At 47.4% G+C, this 23,735-nt stretch overlaps 1 protein-coding gene across 4 annotated transcripts in view; it reads right to left on the reverse strand.

Annotated features, from left to right (window-relative positions):
* The window catches only part of ano8b (anoctamin 8b), a 97,590-nt gene that overhangs the window by 8,876 nt on the left and 64,979 nt on the right, over positions 1 to 23,735 (reverse strand). For 2 of the 4 annotated variants that reach the window (XM_052464330.1, XM_052464333.1), the window contains exons 7-18: positions 23,076 to 23,203; positions 20,465 to 20,626; positions 19,463 to 19,615; positions 17,635 to 17,761; positions 14,767 to 14,822; positions 14,561 to 14,635; positions 14,235 to 14,369; positions 13,699 to 13,737; positions 10,725 to 10,972; positions 9,978 to 10,509; positions 5,287 to 5,478; positions 3,402 to 3,533 (exon numbers count right to left, since the gene is read on the reverse strand). In XM_052464330.1, the coding sequence (XP_052320290.1) occupies positions 3,402 to 3,533; positions 5,287 to 5,478; positions 9,978 to 10,509; positions 10,725 to 10,972; positions 13,699 to 13,737; positions 14,235 to 14,369; positions 14,561 to 14,635; positions 14,767 to 14,822; positions 17,635 to 17,761; positions 19,463 to 19,615; positions 20,465 to 20,626; positions 23,076 to 23,203 (1,979 nt within the window). The remainder of the gene's footprint in view (positions 1 to 3,401; positions 3,534 to 5,286; positions 5,479 to 9,977; positions 10,510 to 10,724; positions 10,973 to 13,698; positions 13,738 to 14,234; positions 14,370 to 14,560; positions 14,636 to 14,766; positions 14,823 to 17,634; positions 17,762 to 19,462; positions 19,616 to 20,464; positions 20,627 to 23,075; positions 23,204 to 23,735) is intronic. The other 2 variants (XM_052464331.1, XM_052464332.1) reach the window with 2 other exon arrangements.

Raw genomic sequence — 23,735 nt, forward strand, 5'->3', positions numbered from 1 at the left:
AACCAGTGTATTTATCCCTGTGTTTCCTGTCTCTCTGTGCCACTTCCTCTTGTATGTTTAGTCAAGACAACCAGTGTATTTATCCCTGTGTTTCCTGTCTCTCTGTGCCACATCCTCTTGTATGTTTAGTCAAGACAACCAGTGTATTTATCCCTGTGTTTCCTGTCTCTCTGTGCCACTTCCTCTTGTATGTTTAGTCAAGACAACCAGTGTATTTATCCCTGTGTTTCCTGTCTCTCTGTGCCACTTCCTCTTGTCTGTTTAGTCAAGACAACCAGTGTATTTATCTCTGTGTTTCCTGTCTCTCTGTGCCACTTCCTCTTGTATGTTTAGTCAAGACAACCAGTGTATTTATCCCTGTGTTTCCTGTCTCTCTGTGCCACTTCCTCTTCTCTGTTTAGTCAAGACAACCAGTGTATTTATCCCTGTGTTTCCTGTCTCTCTGTGCCACTTCCTCTTGTATGTTTAGTCAAGACAACCAGTGTATTTATCCCTGTGTTTCCTGTCTCTCTGTGCCACTTCCTCTTGTATGTTTAGTCAAGACAACCAGCGTATTTTTTTCCTGTACACCTGATGCTATTCTACTTTTTCTAGTCCTCCCGGTTTTGACACTTGCCTGTTTCTAGACTCTGTACCCACCTGCCTGACCCTTCTACCTGCCTTGACCACGAGCCTGCCACTCTGTACCTCCTGGACTCTGAACTGGTTTTGACCTTTAGCCTGTCCACGACCATTCTCTTGCCTACCCTTTTGGATTATAAAACATTTTAAGACTCCAACCATCTGCCTCCTGTGCCTGCATCTGGGTCTTGCCTTGTGGTAAGCAAAAGTGTTAAACAAATCAAAATATATTTTTTATATTTGAGATTCTTCAAAGTAGCAACCCTTTGCCTTGATGACAGCTTTGCACATTTTTGTCATTCTCTCAACCAGCTTCACCTGAAATGTTCTAACAGTCTTGAAGGAGTTCCTACATATGCTGAGCACTTGTTGGCTGCTTTTCCTTCACTCTGCGGCCCAACTCATCCCAAACCATCTCAATTGGGTTGAGGTCGGGTGATTGTGGAGGCCAGGTCATCTTATCCAGCACTCAATCACTCTCCTTCTTGTGTTGGGTCATTGTCCTGTGGAAAAACAAATGATAGCCCCACTAGGCGCAAACCAGATGGGATGGCGTATCGCTGTGGAAGCCATGCTGGTTAAGTGTGCCTTGAATTCTAAAGAAATCAGACAGTGTCACAAGCAAAGCACCCCAATACCATCACACCTCCTCCTCCATGCTTCACGGTATGAACCACACATGCAGAGATTATCCGTTCACCTACTCTGTGTCTCCCAAAGACACGGAGGTTGGAACCAAAAATCTCAAATTTGGACTCATCAAACCAAAGGACACATTTCCACCGGTCTAATGTCCATTGCTCGTGTTTCTTGGCCCAATCAAGTTTCTTATTATTATTGGTGTCCTTTAGTAGTGGTTTCATTGCAGAAATTCGACCATGAAGGCCTGATTCAATCAGTCTCCGCTGAACAGTTGATGAAAGCTGCCGCTTTCAAGGAGCAGGACTCTAACCCGGAAGCTTATAAGAAATCCCGCTATAACCTCTGATGAACCATCAAACAGGCAAAGCGTCAATACAGGACTACGATCAACTAACACCTCCCACTGCAACTGGATCCTGGACTTCCTGATGGGCCGCCCCCAGGTGATAAGGGTAGGTAACAACACATGCGCCACGCTGATCCTCAACACAGGTGCCCCTCAGGTGTGCGTGCTCAGTCCCCTCCTGTACTCCCTGCTCACTCATGACTGCATGGCCAGGCACGACTCCAAAACCATCATTAAATTTGCAGATGACACAACAGTGGTAGGCCTGATCAACGACAAGACCGCCTATAGAGAGAAGGTCAGAGACCTGGCCATTTGGTGCCAGGACAGCAACCTCTCCCTCAATGTGAGCAAGACAAAGGAGATGATTGTGGACTACAGGAAAAAGAGGACCGAGCACGTCCTGATTCTCATCGACGGGGCTGAGGTGGAACATGTTGAGAGCTTCAAGTTCCTTGGTGTCCATATCACCAACAAACTAACATGGTCCAAGCACACCAAGACAGTCGTGAAGAGGGCACGACAACACCCTTTCCCCCTCAGGAGACTGAAAAGATTTGGCATGGGTCCTCAGATCCTCAAAAGGTTCTACAGCTGCACCATCAAGAGCATCTTGACTGGTTGCATCATCTCCTGGTATGGCAACAACTTGGCATCTGATTGCAAGGTACTACAGAGGGTAGTGCGGACGGCCCAGTACATCACTGGGGCCAAGCCTCCTGCCATCCAGGACCTCTATACCAGGCAGTGTGAGAGGAAGGCCCTAAAAATTGTCAAGGACTCCAGCCACCATAGTCATAGACTGTTCTCTCTGATACCGCATGGCAAGAGGTACCGGAGCACCAAGTCTAGGTCCAAGAGGCTTCTAAACAGCTTCTACCCCCAAGCCATAAGACTCCTGAACATCTAATCAAATGGCTAGCCAGACTATATGCATTGCTCCCCCCTTTTATGCCGCTGCTACTCTCTGTTATTATATATGCATAGTCACTTTAATAACTCTACCTACATATTACCTCAATTACCTCGACTAACTGGTACCCCCACGCAATGAACATGTACCGGTAACCCCTTGTATATAGTCTCGCTATTGTTATTTTAATTACTTGTTCCTTCTATTTCTTATTCTTATACATATTTTTTAAACTGCATTGTTGGTTAGGGACTCGTAAGTAAGCATTTCACTGTAAGGTTGTACCTGTTGTATTAGTCGCATGTGACTAATACAAATGGATTTGATTTACTGTAGGAAGGACGCTTGTATCTTTGTAGTGACTGGGTGTATTGATACACCATCCAAAGTGTAACTATGGTTACCCATCTACCAATAGGTGCCCATCTTTTCAAGGCATTGGAAAACCTACCTGGTCTTTGTGGTTGAATCAGTGTTTGAAATTCACTGCACGACTGAGGGACCTTACATATAATTGTATGTGTGGGGTCCAAAAATCATGTTAAACACTGTTATCGCACACAGATTCCATGCAACTTACTATGTGACTTGTTACGCAAACTTGTACTCCTGAAGTTATTTAGGTTTGCCATAACAAAGGGGTTAAATACTTACTGGCTCAAGACATTACACTTATTTAATTAATTTGTAAAAATGTACATTCTACTTTGACATCATGGGGTATTGTGTGTAGGCTTGTGACATTTTTTGTTGTTGAAATTCAATAAATGTTCAATTCAGGCTGTAGGACAACAACATGTGTAACAAGTCAAGGGGTGTGAATACTTAGTGAAGGCCCAGTATCTGATGTCCAGTGAGTGACTTTAATAGTGGATGTACCTCAAGGATGACAATGGAGATGATGGCCATCTCAGGGCTGAGCCAGGGGAAGAGGCGCTGCAGCTGACCACACTGACCAATCAAGTAACAGTTGACTATGATGGCGATCAGACCCATGGCCTCCATCGCTGTCTGCAGAGAGACACACACACCACAGACAGGTTTACTGTATGTACACAGAACATCATGCCTATAAAGCTTACCCAACTCCATGATTAGGCTTTATGAAAGGACAGGTCTCTGTTTATTGAATAGTAGTGCTGGGCTACAACAACAGCCTGTGCATTCTGTTTCCCATTCCCACCCCTCTGACTGACCAATATGTCCCCCAGTCCTGCCTTTCCCTAGGTCCTACCTGTCCATCAGTGCTGCCTGTCCCTCAATCCTGTCTGTGCCTCAATTCTCATCTGTCCCTCAGTCATACCTGTCCCTCAGTCCTGCCTTTTCCTAGGTCCTACCTGTCCCTCAGTCCTGCCTTTCCCTAGGTCCTACCTGTCCCTCAGTGCTGCCTGTCCCTCAATCATGTCTGTGCCTCAATCCCATCTGTCCCTCAGTCATACCTGTCCCTCAGTGCTGCCTTTTCCTAGGTCCTACCTGTCCCTCAGTCCTGCCTGTCCCTAGGTCCAACCTGTCCCTCAGTGCTGCCTGTCCCTCAATCCTGCCTGTCCCTCAATCTTATCTGTCCCTCAGTCATACCTGTCCCTCAGTCATACCTGTCCCTCAGTCATACCTGTCCCTCAATCACATCTGTCCCTCAGTCCTACCTGTCCCTCAGTCACATCTGTCCCTCAGTCCTACCTGTCCCTCAGTCTCATCTGTCCCTCAGTCCTGCCTTTTCCTAGGTCCTACCTGTCCCTCAGTCCTGCCTGTCCCTCAAGCCTGCCTGTCCCTCAGTTACATCTGTCCCTCAGTCATACCTGTCCCTCAGTCCTGCCTGTCCCTCAATCCTGCCTGTCCCTCAATCCTTCTGTCCCTCAGTCCTACCTGTCCCTCAGTCCTGCCTGTCCCTCAGTCCTGCCTGTCCCTCAGTCTTACCTGTCCCTCAGTCATACCTGTACCTCAATCCTACCTGTCCCTCAGTCATACCTCTCCTTCAGTCCTACCTGTACCTCAGTCATACCTGTACCTCAGTCCTACCTGTCCCCCAGTCAGGGTAGCCTAGTAGTTAGAGCGTTGGACTAGTAACCGAAAGGTTGAACTGACAAGGTCGTTCTGACCCTGAACAGGCAGTTAACCCACTGTTCCTAGGCCGTCATTGAAAATAAGAATTTGTTCTTAACTGACTTGCCTAGTTAAATAAAGGTAAAATAAAATAAATAAATACCTCTCCTTCAGTCCTACCTGTCCCTCAATCATACCTCTCCTTCAGTCCTACCTGTACCTCAGTCATACCTCTCCTTCAGTCCTACCTGTCCCTCAATCATACCTCTCCTTCAGTCCTACCTGTCCCTCAATCATACCTCTCCTTCAGTCCTACCTGTACCTCAATCATACCTCTCCTTCAGTCCTACCTGCACCTCAGTCATACCTCTCCTTCAGTCCTACCTGTACCTCAGTCATACCTCTCCTTCAGTCCTACCTGTACCTCAGTCATACCTCTCCTTCAGTCCTACCTGTACCTCAGTCATACCTCTCCTTCAGTCCTACCTGTACCTCAGTCATACCTCTCCTTCAGTCCTACCTGCACCTCAGTCATACCTCTCCTTCAGTCCTACCTGTCCCTCAATCATACCTCTCCTTCAGTCCTACCTGTACCTCAGTCATACCTCTCCTTCAGTCCTACCTGTACCTCAGTCATACCTCTCCTTCAGTCCTACCTGTACCTCAGTCCTACCTGTACCTCAGTCATACCTCTCCTTCAGTCCTACCTGTACCTCAGTCATACCTGCCACTGTCCGATGCTCTCCACTCTTTTGCCGAAGGGTCTCTGCAGGCCGGTACAGAGCTTGAAGGCGTCGCTGCGGATCTCGATGATGTTGTTGATGAGGGCACACATGGCCGCCAGGGGGAAGGCTGAGGAGAAGAGAACTACGTAGCCGAACTGGACAAACATCTCCTGGTAGTCCTGGAAGGTGTCCTGGAAGGGACAAAAAACACAAGGGATAGTCAGCACTGTCTGTGATATGGATAGATGATAATCCCGTTCAAAAAATGATTTGTTTTGTTTAAATGCTTTTTTGGTTACTACATGATTCCATATGTGTTATTTCATAGTTCTGATGTCTTCACTATTTCTAATGTAGAAAATAGTAAATAAGAAAGATCAACCCTTGAATGAGTATGTGTGTACAAACTGTTGACGGGCACTGTAATTGCACATGGGAAGCTAGCTACTCATGGATAACCTCGCACAGTGACGTCAAGAGAAACCCTAACGTAAATGTCCCTTTTTTTATTTACATTTACATTTAAGTCATTTAGCAGACGCTCTTATCCAGTTATGGTTCAGTGGTACTGCCAGTTGACACAGATATAATGTATTTGCAGTTCTTGGTGGTATTACATAAATACTATTTTCTATGAGACGTATGTGGCAGGGTCTACAGACAATCACGGACTACAAATGGAAAACCATCCACGTGCGGACAATGACGTCTTGCTTCAGGACAGGCTAAACACCTTCGCCTGCTTTGAGGATAACAGAGTGCCACCGACGCGGCCCGCTACCAAGGACTGTGGGCTCTCCTTCTCCGTGGCCGACGTGAGTGAAGACATTTAACCGTGTTAACCCTCACAAGGCGGACGGCCCAGACGGCATCCCTAGCCGCGTCCTCAGAGCATGCGCAGACCAGCTGGCTGGTGTGTTTACGGACATATTCGATCTCTCCCTATCTCAGTCTGCTGTCCCCACATGTTTCAAGATATACACCATTGTTCCTGTACCCAAGAAAGCTAAGGTAACTGAACTAAATGACTCTCGCCCTGTAGCACTCACTTCTGTCATCATGAAGCGCTTTGAGAGACTAACTAGTCAAGGATCTGGGTTTGCACTGCGTCCTATGCAACTGGATCCTGGACTTCCTGATGGGCCGCCCCCTGGTGGTGAAGGTAGGAAACAAAACCTCCAGACGACACAACAGTAGTAGGCCTGATTATCAACAATGACGAGACAGCTTACAGGGAGGAGGTGAGGGCCCTGGGTGTGTGGTGCCAGGAAAATAATCTCTCACTCAACATCAACAAAACAAAAGGAGCTGATCGTGGACTTCAGGAAACAGCAGAGGGAACACCCCCCCCTATCCACATCGACGGGACCACAGTGGAGAAGGTGGAAAGCTTAAAGTTCCTTGGTGCACACGTCACTGACAAACTGAAATGGTCCACCCACACAGACAGTGTGGTGAAGAAGGCGCAACAGCGCCTCTATTTATTTTTTTATTTCACCTTTATTTAATCAGGTAGGCTAGTTGAGAACAAGTTCAAATCAAATCAAATCAAATTTTATTTGTCACATACACATGGTTAGCAGATGTTAAATGCGAGTGTAGCGAAATGCTTGTGCTTCTAGTTCCGACAATGCAGTGATAACCAACAAGTAATCTAACTAACAATTCCAAAACTACTGTCTTATACACAGTGTAAGGGGATAAGGAATATGTACATAAGGATATATGAATGAGTGATGGTACAGAGCAGCATACAGTAGATGGTATCGAGTACAGTATATACATATGAGATGAGTGTGTAGACAAAGTAAACAAAGTGGCATAGTTAAAGTGGCTAGTGATACATGTGTTACATAAGGATGCAGTCGATGATGTAGAGTACAGTATATACATATGCATATGAGATGAATAATGTAGGGTAAGTAACATTATATAAGGTAGCATTGTTTAAAGTGGCTAGTGATATATTTACATAATTCCCATCAATTCCCATTATTAAAATGGCTGGAGTTGGGTCAGTGTCAATGACAGTGTGTTGGCAGCAGCCACTCACTGTTAGTGGTGGCTGTTTAACAGTCTGATGGCCTTGAGATAGAAGCTGTTTTTCAGTCTCTCGGTCCCAGCTTTGATGCACCTGTACTGACCTCGCCTTCTGGATGATAGCGGGGTGAACAGGCAGTGGTTCGGTGGTTGATGTCCTTGATGATCTTTATGGCCTTCCTGTAACAACGGGTGGTGTAGGTGTCCTGGAGGGCAGGTAGTTTGCCCCCGGTGATGCGTTGTGCAGTCCTCACTACCCTCTGGAGAGCCTTACGGTTGAGGGCGGAGCAGTTGCCGTACCAGGCGGTGATACAGCCCGCCAGGATGCTCTCGATTGTGCATCTGTAGAAGTTTGTGAGTGCTTTTGGTGACAAGCCGAATTTCTTCAGCCTCCTGAGGTTGAATAGGCGCTGCTGCGCCTTCTTCACGACGCTGTCAGTGTGAGTGGACCAATTCAGTTTGTCTGTGATGTGTATGCCGAGGAACTTAAAACTAGCTACCCTCTCCACTACTGTTCCATCGATGTGGATAGGGGGTGTTCCCTCTGCTGTTTCCTGAAGTCCACAATCATCTCCTTAGTTTTGTTGACGTTGAGTGTGAGGTTATTTTCCTGACACCACACTCCGAGGGCCCTCACCTCCTCCCTGTAGGCCGTCTCGTCGTTGTTGGTAATCAAGCCTACCACTGTTGTGTCGTCCGCAAACTTGATGATTGAGTTGGAGGCGTGCGTGGCCACGCAGTCGTGGGTGAACAGGGAGTACAGGAGAGGGCTCAGAACGCACCCCTTGTGGGGCCCCGTGTTGAGGATCAGCGGGGAGGAGATGTTGTTGCCTACCCTCACCACCTGGGGGCGGCCCGTCAGGAAGTCCAGTACCCAGTTGCACAGGGCGGGGTCGAGACCCAGGGTCTCGAGCTTGATGACGAGCTTGGAGGGTACTATGGTGTTGAATGCCGAGCTGTAGTCGATGAACAGCATTCTCACATAGGTATTCCTCTTGTCCAGGTGGGTTAGGGCAGTGTGCAGTGTGGTTGAGATTGCATCGTCTGTGGACCTATTTGGGCGGTAAGCAAATTGGAGTGGGTCTAGGGTGTCAGGTAGGGTGGAGGTGATATGGTCCTTGACTAGTCTCTCAAAGCACTTCATGATGACGGAAGTGAGTGCTACGGGCGGTAGTCGTTTAGCTCAGTTACCTTAGCTTTCTTGGGAACAGGAACAATGGTGGCCCTCTTGAAGCATGTGGGAACAGCAGACTGGTATAGGGATTGATTGAATATGTCCGTAAACACACCGGCCAGCTGGTCTGCGCATGCTCTGAGGGCGCGGCTGGGGATGCCGTCTGGGCCTGCAGCCTTGCGAGGGTTAACATGTTTAAATGTCTTACTCACCTCGGCTGCTCATTGACAACTGCGACCTGGCCAAGATAAACCTCAGGAGACTGAAAAAAATTGTCTTGGCACCTAAAACCCTCACAAACTTTGACAGATGCACAATTGAGAAGATCCTGTCGGGCTGTATCACCGCCTGGTACGGCAACTGCACCACCCGCAACCACAGACCCCACCATCTGCCCAACGCATCACCGAGGGGCAAACTACCTGCCCTCCAGGACACCTACAGCTCCCGATGTCACAGGAAGGCCAAAAAGATAATTAAGGACAGCAACCACCGGAGCCACTCCCTGTTCACCCCGTTATCAGAAGGCGAGGTCAGTACAGGTGCATCAAAGCTGGGACCGAGAGACTGAAAAACAGCTTCTAGCTCAAGGCCATCAGACTGCTAAATAGCCATCACTAGCACCTTAGAGGCTGCTGCCCTATATACATATATTTGAAATCACTGGCCACTTTAATAATGGAACACTAGTCACTTTAATAATATTAACATATTTTGCATTACTCATCTCATATGTCTATACTGTATTCTATTATATTCTACTGTATATATTCTTAATTCCATTACTTTACTTTAGATTTGTGTGTATTGTTGCAAAATTGTTAGATATTACTTGTGAGATACTACTGCACTGTTGGAGCAAGAAACTACACACTCCACTACATTTCGCTACACCTTCAATAACATCTGCTAAACATGTGTATGTGACCAATACAATTGGATTTGATTTGATTTACACAGTAATTACATTCAAGTTAGCACAGCAGTCAATAGAATAAGTAGAAGTATTTTCCCAGAGGTAACCTCAAAACCAATCCATGCCATCCCAGATACCAATCAACAGCTTAGAGCTCAAATCACTTCAGGGATCAAATGAGAGTTTGTGAAGGACTCTAGGCAGGATATATTGTAGTATCATATGGATGGACAGAGGCATGAGTTTGGCTGAGAGAGCATGGGGTAAATCTCGGGCCATGGTAACAGGAACACATGCCCAGCTACATGATTCAGTATGGAAATGGAAATAGATCCACAGAAGGATGGTTACCCCTCTAGTTGATCTCATATGGGACGATGGAATTGTTTATTTAGAGTTGGCATTGTTGACATAGGTCACATAGTGAGTGAGCCTGCTCATTAGTTAGTTTGTGTGTGCATGTGTGTGTGTGCATGTGTGTGTGTATGTGTGTGTGTGTATGTGTATGTGTGTGTGTGTATGTGTGTGTGTGCATGTGTGTGTGTGTGCTGTCTTCCTACCTCATATGTCTGCATGCAGCTCTCCATCTCAGCCTGTGCCAGACTCGTACTCTCCTGTTCCTCTGGCGGGTCGATCCATGACTCCCGCTTGGTTTTAGAGTCTGCCCTCTCCAAACTCCTCTGCCTTCTGCGATGACGCACCGTCACCGTGCTCTCTGGCCCAGAAGGCAGCGGGGCAGCCGCCATACTCTCATTGGCCGAAACTCCCGTGTCCTTTGTCTCAGTGACGCCATTGTCATCGTCATCATCATATGTCTCGAACACCGATGCCGGATCCATCCCCTTCTCCACCATAGTGGGGCTGCCGTCCTCCAAGAAACTGTCCTCCATTGTGGGGATGCAGCCCCCTCCAGACGACTTCCTGTCCCCCCTCTCTATGAAGCTGACCTTCCTCAGCTTGAGGCCACAGTCTATCAGACTCTCAGACGATTCCTCATTCTCTCCCTCACTGAACCTCCCACTGTCCCCCTCCTCTCTCTCTCCCTCCTCCTCTTCAGGCACCCCACATCCCCCGTTCAGACACTTCTTCTCCCTGCAGAACAGAGGAAAGGTTTGCCTGTAGTCATATAATCATATACTATCTATAACACTATTGTATTGGGTTAGACATGTAATAATGTGAACGTGTCACACATCCTCAAACAAATCAAAACATAGGCTTGACTACACTCAAGGAAACATGTCTGAAAAAGGAAGCTCTCGTGTTACGTTTTCATGGATGAATACAAGCCGTTGTGGCAGCATTACCTGCGGTCAGGCTGTCCCACCCCGGGTCTGGTTCCCCTCAGGCCAGGGCCCGGCATGGCCTGGTCGGTGGGTGAAGCCTGGGGCTTTCCTGCGGCCAGCCTGCAGTACTTGAGCAGGGCTGAGAGGAGCAGATCCCAGACGCTGCGCAGGGTGAGCTCGCCTAGCTTGTGGCGCTCGTACAGGTAAGGCTGCATCACCTCCTTCACGTTCTGGACAAAATGGCGAATGATCAGCAGGGTGGCCAGCATCTGACACAAACAGGAAATAGAGGACAGGATCAAGGGTTAAAGGTCAGGGATGTCAGGATCTGTCACAGGGTTTAATACCATGCATATCGATTTCGATAAGTAGGGCACCACAGTAAACAAATAAAGTTGTACAAAATCAAGAAAGATAATTCCTTTGCAGAAATAAAAGATTCACTCAGTACTAAACGCAATGGACTGAAAACAATTGTATATCTAAAGCGCAAGCAGTTCACTCCCATTCAAATACACACGCTGCTCTGGATCTACTGCCTGGTCCAATGTGTAACATCAAAACCATGACATGCAAAACTACCACGACTACCACTACCATGACTACCACTATCATGACTACCACTACCATGACTACCACTACCATGACTACCACTACCATGACTACCACTACCATGACCATGCCTACCACTACCTTGACTACCACTACCATGACTACCACTATCATGACTACCACTACCTTGACTACCACTACCATGACTACCACTATCATGACTACCACTATCATGACTACCACTACCATGACTACCACTATCATGACTACCACTACCATGACTACCACTATCATGACTACCACGACTACCACTATCATGACTACCACTACCATGACTACCACTATCATGACTACCACTATCATGACTACCACTACCATGACTACCACTACCATGACTACCACTATCATGACTACCACTACCTTGACTACCACAACCATGACTACCACTACCATGACTACCACTACCATGACTACCACTACCATGCCTACCACTACCTTGACTACCACTACCATGACTACCACTATCATGACTACCACTACCATGACTACCACTACCATGACTACCACTACCATGACTACCACTACCATGACTACCACTATCATGACTACCACTATCATGACTACCACTACCATGACTACCACTATCATGACTACCACTACCTTGACTACCACTATCATGACTACCACTATAATGACTACCACTATCATAACTGCCACTACCATGACTACCACTACCATGACTACCACTGAGTTGAGACCTAGGACACAGAGACACACACATATTGTCATTTCACTGCAAACCATGACCAAGTCAAAGCACAAACCACACATAGCATATTGACAGACAGTCCTCAGTCATCAATCATCAGTTTACACCAATGACAACAAATGATTAGTATGTTCCTTAACACAAACAGAAAGTGAGGCATAAAAACATATCCTGGAACATTTTGGGTTTTCAGAAATCTATAAACACACAGAAATTAATCAACTATAAACACACAAGGCCACAGTTATTAGAGATGGACTGAGTGACAGGAAGAAGGACAAAAGTACTGAGGGACAGGAAGAAGGACAGAGTGACAGTAAGAAGGACAGAGTGACAGGAAGAAGGACTGAGTGACAGGAAGAGGGACAAAAGGACTGAGTGACAGGAAGAAGGACTGAGTGACAGGAAGAAGGACAAAAGGACTGAGTGACAGGAAGAAGGACAGAGTGACAGGAAGAAGGACAGAGTGACAGGAAGAAGGACTGAGTGACAGGAAGAAGGACAAAAGGACTGAGTGACAGGGAGAAGGACAGAGTGACAGGAAGAAGGACAGAGTGACAGGAAGAAGGACTGAGTGACAGGAAGAGGGACAAAAGGACAGAGTGACAGGAAGAAGGACAGAGTGACAGGAAGAAGGAGTGTGTGACAGGAAGAGGGACAAAAGGGCTGAGTGACAGGAAGAAGGACAGAGTGACAGGAAGAAGGACAAAAGGACAGAGTGACAGGAATAAGGACAAAAGGACAGAGTGACAGGAAGAAGGACTGAGTGACAGGAAGAAGGACAGAGTGACAGGAAGAAGAACAAAAGGACTGAGTGACAGGAAGAAGGACAGAGTGACAGGAAGAAGGACTGAGTGACAGGAAGAGGGACAAAAGGACTGAGTGACAGGAAGAAGGACTGAGTGACAGGAAGAAGGACAAAAGGACAGAGTGACATGAAGAAGGACAGAGTGACAGGAAGAAGGACTGAGTGACAGGAAGAGGGACAAAAGGACAGAGTGACAGGAAGAAGGACTGAGTGACAGGAAGAGGGACAAAAGGACAGAGTGACATGAAGAAGGACAGAGTGACAGGAAGAAGGACTGAGTGACAGGAAGAGGGACAAAAGGACTGAGTGACAGGAAGAAGGACTGAGTGACAGGAAGAAGGACAGAGTGACAGGAAGAAGGACAGAATGACAGGAAGAAGGACTGAGTGACAGGAAGAGGGACAAAAGGACTGAGTGACAGGAAGAAGGACTGAGTGACAGGTAGAGCGACTGAGTGACAGGAAGAAGGACAGAGTGACAGGAAGAGGGACAAAAGGACAGAGTGACAGGAAGAACGACAGAGTGACAGGAAGAAGAACAAAAGGACTGAGTGACAGGAAGAAGGACAGAGTGACAGGAAGAACGACAGAGTGACAGGAAGAAGAACAAAAGGACTGAGTGACAGGAAGAAGGACAGAGTGACAGGAAGAAGGACAGAGTGACAGGAAGAAGGACTGAGTGACAGGAAGAGGGACAAAAGGACTGAGTGACAGAAAGAAGGACAGAGTGACAGGAAGAAGGACTGAGTGACAGGAAGAAGGACTGAGTGACAGGAAGAGGGACAAAAGGACAGAGTGACAGGAAGAAGGACAGAGTGACAGAGTAACAGATTGACGTGCCAGGCAAATGACTTTCCCGACACAAACCTTATAGAACAGCTGCTCAAATCCAAAGGTAGCCAGACGCTACAAACCCAAAGCAGAACACTGCTTAACAGACATATCAACCGCTTCCAAAGTCCCATCACGAACACAACCAACAGAGTGGAAAACCAACTGTGGAACATTCTATATGTGTTTTTAAATCAACATAGTATTCACATGTATTACACGTCTTCCTATAGTAGGTAACTGGGTGTGTGACAAGTTACCAACGGAATCCTTACAAAAACAGGACGACATGTGCTATAGGACTAGCAGGTTAATGCTAGCAGACAGCCTACAACAGACACACATTTAACCATCCTGCACATACCTGAACATGGAAATGCTTTCTATGCAATGCCAAAAGATACATACAATAATGATGCTAAAACTACAAGCACAACAAAATAACAGTCTACAACTCTACACAAATAAGGCACATGATGTTTAAAGGTCTAAGGTCATGCATTTGGGCGCTGGGCAGGTAATGTCGAGATGACTTTGACCTCTAACCCCCTGACACACAGGCAAGGTCGTACTTTGGACCTGAAGGAGGCCTTGATGACCCAGGGGATGGTGACGACCAACAGCCTGATCTTGAGGAAGACAAAAGGCAGCACATTGTCCTTCAGCTGTCTGAGAAGACTCTGTCCCAGAGAGAACACCAGCAACACCTAAGACCAGCACCACGGAACCAGCACCACAGAACCACACAACAGAGACAGGATGGGAAATAGACAGAACGAAGAGAGAGCAACATGTGAAGGGGAGGGAGGGATGAAGCAAGGAAGAGCAGGAAGGTGAACACGGTTTGGGTAACTATGTGGAAGGAGTGGAAACGTGTTGTGATTGAAGTGGCTCTTACCTCTTTCAGACGCTCCATGTCTTTGAGGTAGAATCCAATGTAGAAAAGGCTGAGATAAGAGTTTACAAACTGAAACTGAGAGCACAGAAAGAGAACATGCGCGTGGTAAAGACCTCTGCGGGAAAGTGTCAATTCTGTATTTCAATCCTTTGTCTTGTGAAAAGTGAGTCCAATTTCCACGTAATAAGGAAGATGACAGCACTCACAAGAACCAATTTAATGATGAGATGTTTCTCATAGGCACTCTGGAGTCTATAGTTTTCTGTGGGGGAAGAAAAATAACGTCACAATTCACAGCAATAATCATCATCACCTGAATTAGTTTTTTAAAATTCCGCTGCTCCTCGACTCTCTGGCCTCCATTAGTCCATTCCCCTTCTCCTCGACTCTCTGGCCTCCATTAGCCCATTCCCCTTCTCCTCGACTCTCTGGCCTCCATTAGCCCATTCCCCTTGTCCTCGACTCTCTGGCCTCCATTAGCCCATTCCCCTTCTCCTCGACTCTCTGGCCTCCATTAGCCCATTCCCCTTGTCCTCGACTCTCTGGCCTCCATTAGCCCATTCCCCTTCTCCTCGACTCTCTGGCCTCCATTAGCCCATTCCCCTTCTCCTCGACTCTCTGGCCTCCATTAGCCCATTCCCCTTCTCCTCGACTCTCTGGCCTCCATTAGCCCATTCCCCTTCTCCTCGACTCTCTGGCCTCCATTAGCCCATTCCCCTTGTCCTCGACTCTCTGGCCTCCATTAGCCCATTCCCCTTCTCCTCGACTCTCTGGCCTCCATTAGCCCATTCCCCTTCTCCTCGACTCTCTGGCCTCCATTAGCCCATTCCCCTTCTCCTCGACTCTCTGGCCTCCATTAGCCCATTCCCCTTCTCCTCGACTCTCTGGCCTCCATTAGCCCATTCCCCTTGTCCTCGACTCTCTGGCCTCCATTAGCCCATTCCCCTTCTCCTCGACTCTCTGGCCTCCATTAGCCCATTCCCCTTCTCCTCGACTCTCTGGCCTCCATTAGCCCATTCCCCTTCTCCTCGACTCTCTGGCCTCCATTAGCCCATTCCCCTTCTCCTCGACTCTCTGGCCTCCATTAGCCCATTCCCCTTCTCCTCGACTCTCTGGCCTCCATTAGCCCATTCCCCTTCTCCTCGACTCTCTGGCCTCCATTAGCCCATTCCCCTTCTCCTCGACTCTCTGGCCTCCATTAGCCCATTCCCCTTCTCCTCGACTCTCTGGCCTCCATTAGCCCATTCCCCTTCTCCTCGACTCTCTGGCCTCCATTAGCCCATTCCCCTTCTCCTCGACTCTCTGGCCTCCATTAGCCCATTCCCCTTCTCCTCGACTCTCTGGCCTCCATTAGCCCATTCCCCTTGTCCTCGACTCTCTGGCCTCCATTAGCCCATTCCCCTTGTCCTCGACTCTCTGGCCTCCATTAGCCCATTCCCCTTCTCCTCGACTCTCTGGCCTCCATTAGCCCATTCCCCTTCTCCTCGACTCTCTGGCCTCCATTAGCCCATTCCCCTTGTCCTCGACTCTCTGGCCTCCATTAGCCCATTCCCCTTCTCCTCGACTCTCTGGCCTCCATTAGCCCATTCCCCTTGTCCTCGACTCTCTGGCCTCCATTAGCCCATTCCCCTTCTCCTCGACTCTCTGGCCTCCATTAGCCCATTCCCCTTCTCCTCGACTCTCTGGCCTCCATTAGCCCATTCCCCTTCTCCTCGACTCTCTGGCCTCCATTAGCCCATTCCCCTTGTCCTCGACTCTCTGGCCTCCATTAGCCCATTCCCCTTGTCCTCGACTCTCTGGCCTCCATTAGCCCATTCCCCTTCTCCTCGACTCTCTGGCCTCCATTAGCCCATTCCCCTTGTCCTCGACTCTCTGGCCTCCATTAGCCCATTCCCCTTGTCCTCGACTCTCTGGCCTCCATTAGCCCATTCCCCTTGTCCTCGACTCTCTGGCCTCCATTAGCCCATTCCCCTTCTCCTCGACTCTCTGGCCTCCATTAGCCCATTCCCCTTGTCCTCGACTCTCTGGCCTCCATTAGCCCATTCCCCTTCTCCTCGACTCTCTGGCCTCCATTAGCCCATTCCCCTTCTCCTCGACTCTCTGGCCTCCATTAGCCCATTCCCCTTCTCCTCGACTCTCTGGCCTCCATTAGCCCATTCCCCTTGTCCTCGACTCTCTGGCCTCCATTAGCCCATTCCCCTTGTTCTCGACTCTCTGGCCTCCATTAGCCCATTCCCCTTCTCCTCGACTCTCTGGCCTCCATTAGCCCATTCCCCTTGTCCTCGACTCTCTGGCCTCCATTAGCCCATTCCCCTTCTCCTCGACTCTCTGGCCTCCATTAGCCCATTCCCCTTCTCCTCGACTCTCTGGCCTCCATTAGCCCATTCCCCTTCTCCTCGACTCTCTGGCCTCCATTAGCCCATTCCCCTTCTCCTCGACTCTCTGGCCTCCATTAGCCCATTCCCCTTCTCCTCTGCCACATGCACAAGTGTCCCAAAGCTGAGGGGGTGAACATTACGAAGAGTGTAGGTGCTAATTAGACCCTCCGATAGCCACTTCCACAGAGCCAGCTACGCTGTTTGCTTCAGAGCGAAGTGGTATCCCATAACGCACCGCGTTATTTTTGAGTTTGCACAATTTCACACAAAAGATCTAATTATGTTTGTGTCTGATTTCGAGGCTTGACACATGTTACAGATTAAATACCTCCCAAATGAAATGTTACTGAGGATTATATCTTGTAAAACAACACAGGGAATTTTCTATTTTTAATTTCATGCTTGTTTTATTATTTAAATGTGAAACATGAATTGCATCATCACAAGTGTGTCCCGAAGTTGAGGGGTTTATTTGTTCCTCACTCGCCACTCTTGAAGTCACCCTCTGAGTTTCGTCAGCAGCAGGTGACAATGGAGGGCCCTACGACTGAGTTGATAGGGGCGAGAGGTTGGTTTCATTTTTTTTTTACCCCCTACCCTTTTCAGATACACCAGCACCTGGTATACAGAAGCAGGCATGGTGAAATAGTGGGATGTTGGTCTGTGTATGAAAGGGATAAGAGTGCCTGTTCTCACCCATGTCGTTGAGCCAGTAGGCTATCTTCCTGTACACCTCGTCACAGGCAGTCACAGTGATGGCCAGCATGATCTTAGGGATGAACCGGGCCAGGCGAGGTACTTCTTTAATCCCCATAACAAACTCCTGCAAACACCATAACAACAACTTTCTTACTTACTACACACATTACAAACCTTTACATCCATACAATGTCAATCTACATACAGTACCAGTCAACAGTTTGGACACACCTACTCATTCAAGGGTTATTCTTTATTTGTACTATTTTCTACAATGTAGAATAATAGTGAATACATCACAACTTTGAAATAACACATATGGAATCATGTAGTAAACAAATCAAAATATATTTTATATTTGAGCTTCTTCAAAGTAGCCACACTTTGCCTTGATGACAGCTTTGCACACTCTTGGCATTCTCTCAACCAGCTTCATGAGATGAGTCACCTGGAATGCATTTCAATGAACCGGTGTGCCTTGTTAAAAGTTCCTTTGCATAATTTCTTTCCTTCTTAATGCATTTGAACCAATTAGTTGTGTTGTGACAAGGTAGGGGTGGTACAGTATACAGAAGATAGCCCTATTTGGTAAAATACCATATTATGGCATGAACAGCTCAAATAATCAAAGAGAACAACAGTCCATCATTAATTTAAGACATGAAGGTCAGTCAATACGGAAAATGTCAAGAAGTTTGAAAGTTTCTTCAAGTGCAGTCGCAAAAACCATCAAGTGCTATGATGAAACTGTCTCTCATGAGGACCCCCACAGGAAAAGAAGGCCCAGAGTTACCTCTGCTGCAGAGGATAAGTTCATTAGAGTTACCTGGCTGTCATGAGGACCCCCACAGGAAAAGAAGGCCCAGAGTTACCTCTGCTACAGAGGATAAGTTCATTAGAATGAACTGCACCTCAGAAATTGCAGCCCAAATAAATGCTTGACATAGTTCAAGTAACAGACACATCTCAACATCAACTGTTCAGAGGAGACTGCGTGAATCAGGCCTTCATGGTCGAATTTCTGCAAAGAAACCACTACTAAAGGACACCAATAATAAGAAGAGACTAACTTGGGCCAAGAAACACGAGCAAGGAAATCAGTCCTTTGGTCTGATAGTGCAAGAGGAGACGCAGAGTAGATTAATGGATGATCTCCGCATTTGTGGTTCCCACCGTGAAGCATGGAGGAGGAGCACTCAGCATATGTGGGAACTCCTTCAAGACTGTTGGAAAAGCATTCCTCATGAAGCTGGTTGAGATAATTCCAAGAGTGTGCAAAGCTGTCACAAGGAAAGGGTGGTTACTTTGAATAACTTGATCTCTAAAATGTGTTTTGATTTGTTTAACCCTTTTTGGTTCGTATGTGTTATTTCATGGTTTTGATGTCTTCACTATTATTCTACCATTTTGCCTGGTACTGTAAGAAATAGACCTCTGAACCTTTCACCTATTACTACCTGTCAGGGCAAGGAGATTAAGGTTGTAACCTCATGTAAATATATTGGAATTTTAATTGATGACGGACTCTCTTTTAAATTGCATATTCAACAACTTACAAAAAAATGGTACGATTTTTTTTTCTGGAATTATAAGTGAAATAATCTGTCTGTAAACAATTGTTGGAAAAATGACTTGTGTCATGCACAAAGTAGATGTCCTAACCAACTTGCCAAAACTATAGTTTGTTAACAAGACATTTCTGGAGTGGTTGAAAAACGAGTTTTAATGACTCCAACATAAGTGTATGTAAACTTCTGACTTCAACTGTACATCTCCAGTAAGGAAGTTTGACAGTGTTACTAGAAGCTGTTGATCATTCAGTGACCTGCAGTTCGAAGCAGAGGAGCATGGCCAGGAACACAAAGCAGAGACACAGGATGCAGATGGGCAGGCTGACCAGCCACCTGAACACCCTCCTCCTCCACGGTGGGTAGTAAAACTCCTCACAGCCTGTTATGGGGCTGCACCGCTTCACACCCTGCAGAGGGAATGTGGGGGAAAGGGTGTAGGGAGGGAGGAGAGAAAGGGTGTAGGGAGGGAGGAGAGAAAGGGTGTAGGGAGGGAGGAGAGAGTTGGAGGGAGATATAGAGGGTTGGAGAGAGATGGAAAGAGGTGGAGGGAGATGGTGGAGGGAGGAGAGAGGTAGAGAGAGATGGAGGGAGATATAGAGAGTTGGAGGGAGATGGAAAGAGGTGGAGGGAAATGGTGGAGGGAGGAGAGAGGTGGAAAGACATAGAGAGATGTGAGAGAGGTGAGAGATGGAGGAGAGAGGTGGAGAGAGGTGAGAGATGGAGGAGAGAGATGGAGAGAGGTGAGAGAGGAGAGAGAGGAGAGAGGTGGAAAGACATGCAGAGATGTGAGAGAGGTGAGAGATGGAGGAGAGAGGTGGAGAGAGGTGAGAGATGGAGGAGAGAGATGGAGAGAGGTGAGAGAGGAGAGAGAGGAGAGAGGTGGAAAGACATGGAGAGAGGTGAGAGAGGTGAGAGATGGAGGAGAGAGGTGGAGAGAGGTGAGAGAGGTGAGAGATGGAGGAGAGAGGTGGAGAGAGGTGAGAGAGGTGAGAGAGGAGAGAGGTGGAAAGACATGGAGAGAGGTGAGAGATGGAGGAGAGAGGTGGAGAGAGGTGAGAGGTGGAGAGAGGTGAGAGATGGAGAGGGGAGAGATGGAGAGGGGAGAGAGGGGGGGAGTAGCAGGAAGGGAAGAGGAAGGAAAAATGTTTACACCTGTTGTCCATAGTTTTTATTGTAGCTCTTTGTTTTCCTTTAGTCATCTTCTTCTGTAAAATATATTGAGACATTGAGTTGAAAAGTTCTCATGTCGTCCTCACCCTAAACTGCGTCCGTGGTTCCTCTAGAGACTCGTTAGGGGTGTCCAGTGTACCCCACTTATAGGCCAGCTCCGCCCCCCTTCTCTTCCACCTCTCCAAGAAGAGTGTGGCCCACACCACGTTAAACAGTGCAAACACCACACAGCAGATATCACGACTCGTCTGAGGAGAGAGAATACACAGCAGATATCACGACTCGTCTGAGGAGAGAGAATACACAGCAGATATCACGACTCGTCTGAGGAGAGAGAATACACAGCAGATATCACGACTCGTCTGAGGAGAGAGAATACACAGCAGATATCACGACTCGTCTGAGGAGAGAGAAAACACAGCAGATATCACGACTCGTCTGAGGAGAGAGAATACACAGCAGATATCACGACTCGTCTGAGGAGAGAGAATACACAGCAGATATCACGACTCGTCTGAGGAGAGAGAAAACACAGCAGATATCACGACTCGTCTGAGGAGAGAGAATACACAGCAGATATCACGACTCGTCTGTGGAGAGAGAATACACAGCAGATATCACGACTCGTCTGAGGAGAGAGAATACACAGCAGATATCACGACTCGTCTGAAGAGAGAGAATACACAGCAGATATCACGACTCGTCTGAGGAGAGAGAAAACACAGCAGATATCACGACTCGTCTGAGGAGAGAGAATACACAGCAGATATCACGACTCGTCTGAAGAGAGAGAAAACACAGCTGATATCACGACTCGTCTGAAGAGAGAGAAAACACAGCCGATATCACGACTCGTCTGAGGAGAGAGAATACACAGCAGATATCACGACTCGTCTGTGGAGAGAGAATACACAGCAGATATCACGACTCGTCTGAGGAGAGAGAATACACAGCAGATACCACGACTCGTCTGAAGAGAGAGAATACACAGCAGATATCACGACTCGTCTGAGGAGAGAGAAAACACAGCAGATATCACGACTCGTCTGAGGAGAGAGAATACACAGCAGATATCACGACTCGTCTGAAGAGAGAGAAAACACCGCTGATATCACGACTCGTCTGAAGAGAGAGAAAACACAGCCGATATCACGACTCGTCTGAGGAGAGAGGAGAAAACACAGCAGATATCACGACTCCTCTGGGGAGAGAGAAAACACAGCAAATATCACGACTCGTCTGAGAGAGAAAACACAGCAGATACCACGACTCGTCTGAGGAGAGAGAAAACACAGCAGATATCACGACTCGTCTGAGAGAGAAAACACAGCAGATATCACGACTCGTCTGAAGAGAGAGAATACACAGCAGATATCACGACTCGTCTGAGGAGAGAATACACAGCAGATATCACGACTCGTCTGAGGAGAGAGAATACACAGCCGATATCACAACTCGTCTGAGGAGAGAGAATACACAGCAGATATCATGACTCGTCTGAGGAGAGAGAAAACACAGCAGATATCACGACTCGTCTGAAGAGAGAGAATACACAGCAGATATCATGACTCGTCTGAGGAGAGAGAATACACAGCAGATATCATGACTCGTCTGAGGAGAGAGAATACACAGCAGATATCATGACTCGTCTGAGGAGAGAGAATACACAGCAGATATCATGACTCGTCTGAGGAGAGAGAATACACAGCAAATATCACGACTCGTCTGAGGAGAGAGAAAACATAGCAGATATCACGACTCGTCTGAGGAGAGAGAAAACACAGCCGATATCACGACTCGTCTGAAGAGAGAGGAGAATACACAGCAGATATCATGACTCGTCTGAAGAGAGAGAAAACACAGCCGATATCACGACTCGTCTGAAGAGAGAGGAGAATACACAGCAGATATCATGACTCGTCTGGAGAGAGAGAAAACACAGCAGATATCAAGACTCGTCTGAGGAGAGAGGAGAATACACAGCAAATATCAAGACTCGTCTGAGGAGAGAGGAGAATACACAGCAAATATCAAGACTCGTCTGAGGAGAGAGGAGAATACACAGCAAATATCAAGACTCGTCTGAGGAGAGAGAATACACAGGAGATATCACTACTCGTCTGAGGAGAGAGAAAACACAGCAGATATCACGACTCGTCTGAGGAGAGAGGAGAATACACAGCAGATATCACTACTCGTCTGAGGAGAGAGAAAACACAGCAGATATCACGACTCGTCTGAGGAGAGAGGAGAATACACAGCAGATATCACTACTCGTCTGAGGAGAGAGAAAACACAGCAGATATCACGACTCGTCTGAGGAGAGAGGAGAATACACAGATGAAAAGACATGAAATCATCATATCTGAGGAACCTTAGAAACACAGTTGCTACATTTTCAAACGTCAACACAGTTCAATATCTCACCGTGAGCCAGTAGAAAAGGCTAACGTTGTTAAAGAAGGGAATACACTGTACTTCAGAGCAGATTGGAGTGTATCACAGTGAGTATGTCTCTGTGTATCTGTACTAAATGAGATACAAACAGTGCATTTGAAAAGTAAGCTGTAAGTAAAGCCTTGTCTTGACCCAGAGGACAGGAGTCTATCTCCTGTTGCTGTAGTGTGAGGCAGCTTGGTGTACAGGTACTCCCCATTCCAGACAGGACACCTTGAAAAGGTCCAGTGTAAAAGTCACCTGGTCAGACTCGGTAAGAACCCAGAGCACGAAGCCGATGACAGCAGGATACAGCATAGACGTGGTGTAGAACCCCAGCCAGGCGAAGTACATGGCTATCTTCACCCCAAAGTAGTCACGAATATCATCTAGATTCACCACAGAGGGAGACAGGCCGTTAGATTCACCACAGAGGGAGACAGACTGTTAGATTCACCACAGAGGGAGACAGACTGTTAGATTCACCACAGAGGGAGACAGACATACACCACAGAAGGAGACAGACTGTTAGATTCACCACAGAGGGAGACAGACTGTTAGATTCACCACAGAGGGAGACAGACATACACCACAGAAGGAGACAGACTGTTAGATTCACCACAGAGGGAGACAGACTGTTAGATTCACCACAGAGGGAGACAGACGGTTAGATTCACCACAGAGGGAGACAGACTGTTAGATTCACCACAGAGGGAGACAGACCGTTAGATTCACCACAGAGAGAGACACTGTTAGATTCACCACAGAGAGAGACAGACTGTTAGATTCACCACAGAGGGAAACAGACATACACCACAGAGGGAGACAGACCGTTAGATTCACCACAGAGGGAGACAGACCATTAGATTCACCACAGAGGGAGACAGACCGTTAGATTCACCACAGAGGGAGACAGACAGT

This window comes from Oncorhynchus keta, chromosome 1 (genome assembly GCF_023373465.1).
Source record: "Oncorhynchus keta strain PuntledgeMale-10-30-2019 chromosome 1, Oket_V2, whole genome shotgun sequence".
Lineage (NCBI taxonomy): Eukaryota > Metazoa > Chordata > Actinopteri > Salmoniformes > Salmonidae > Oncorhynchus > Oncorhynchus keta.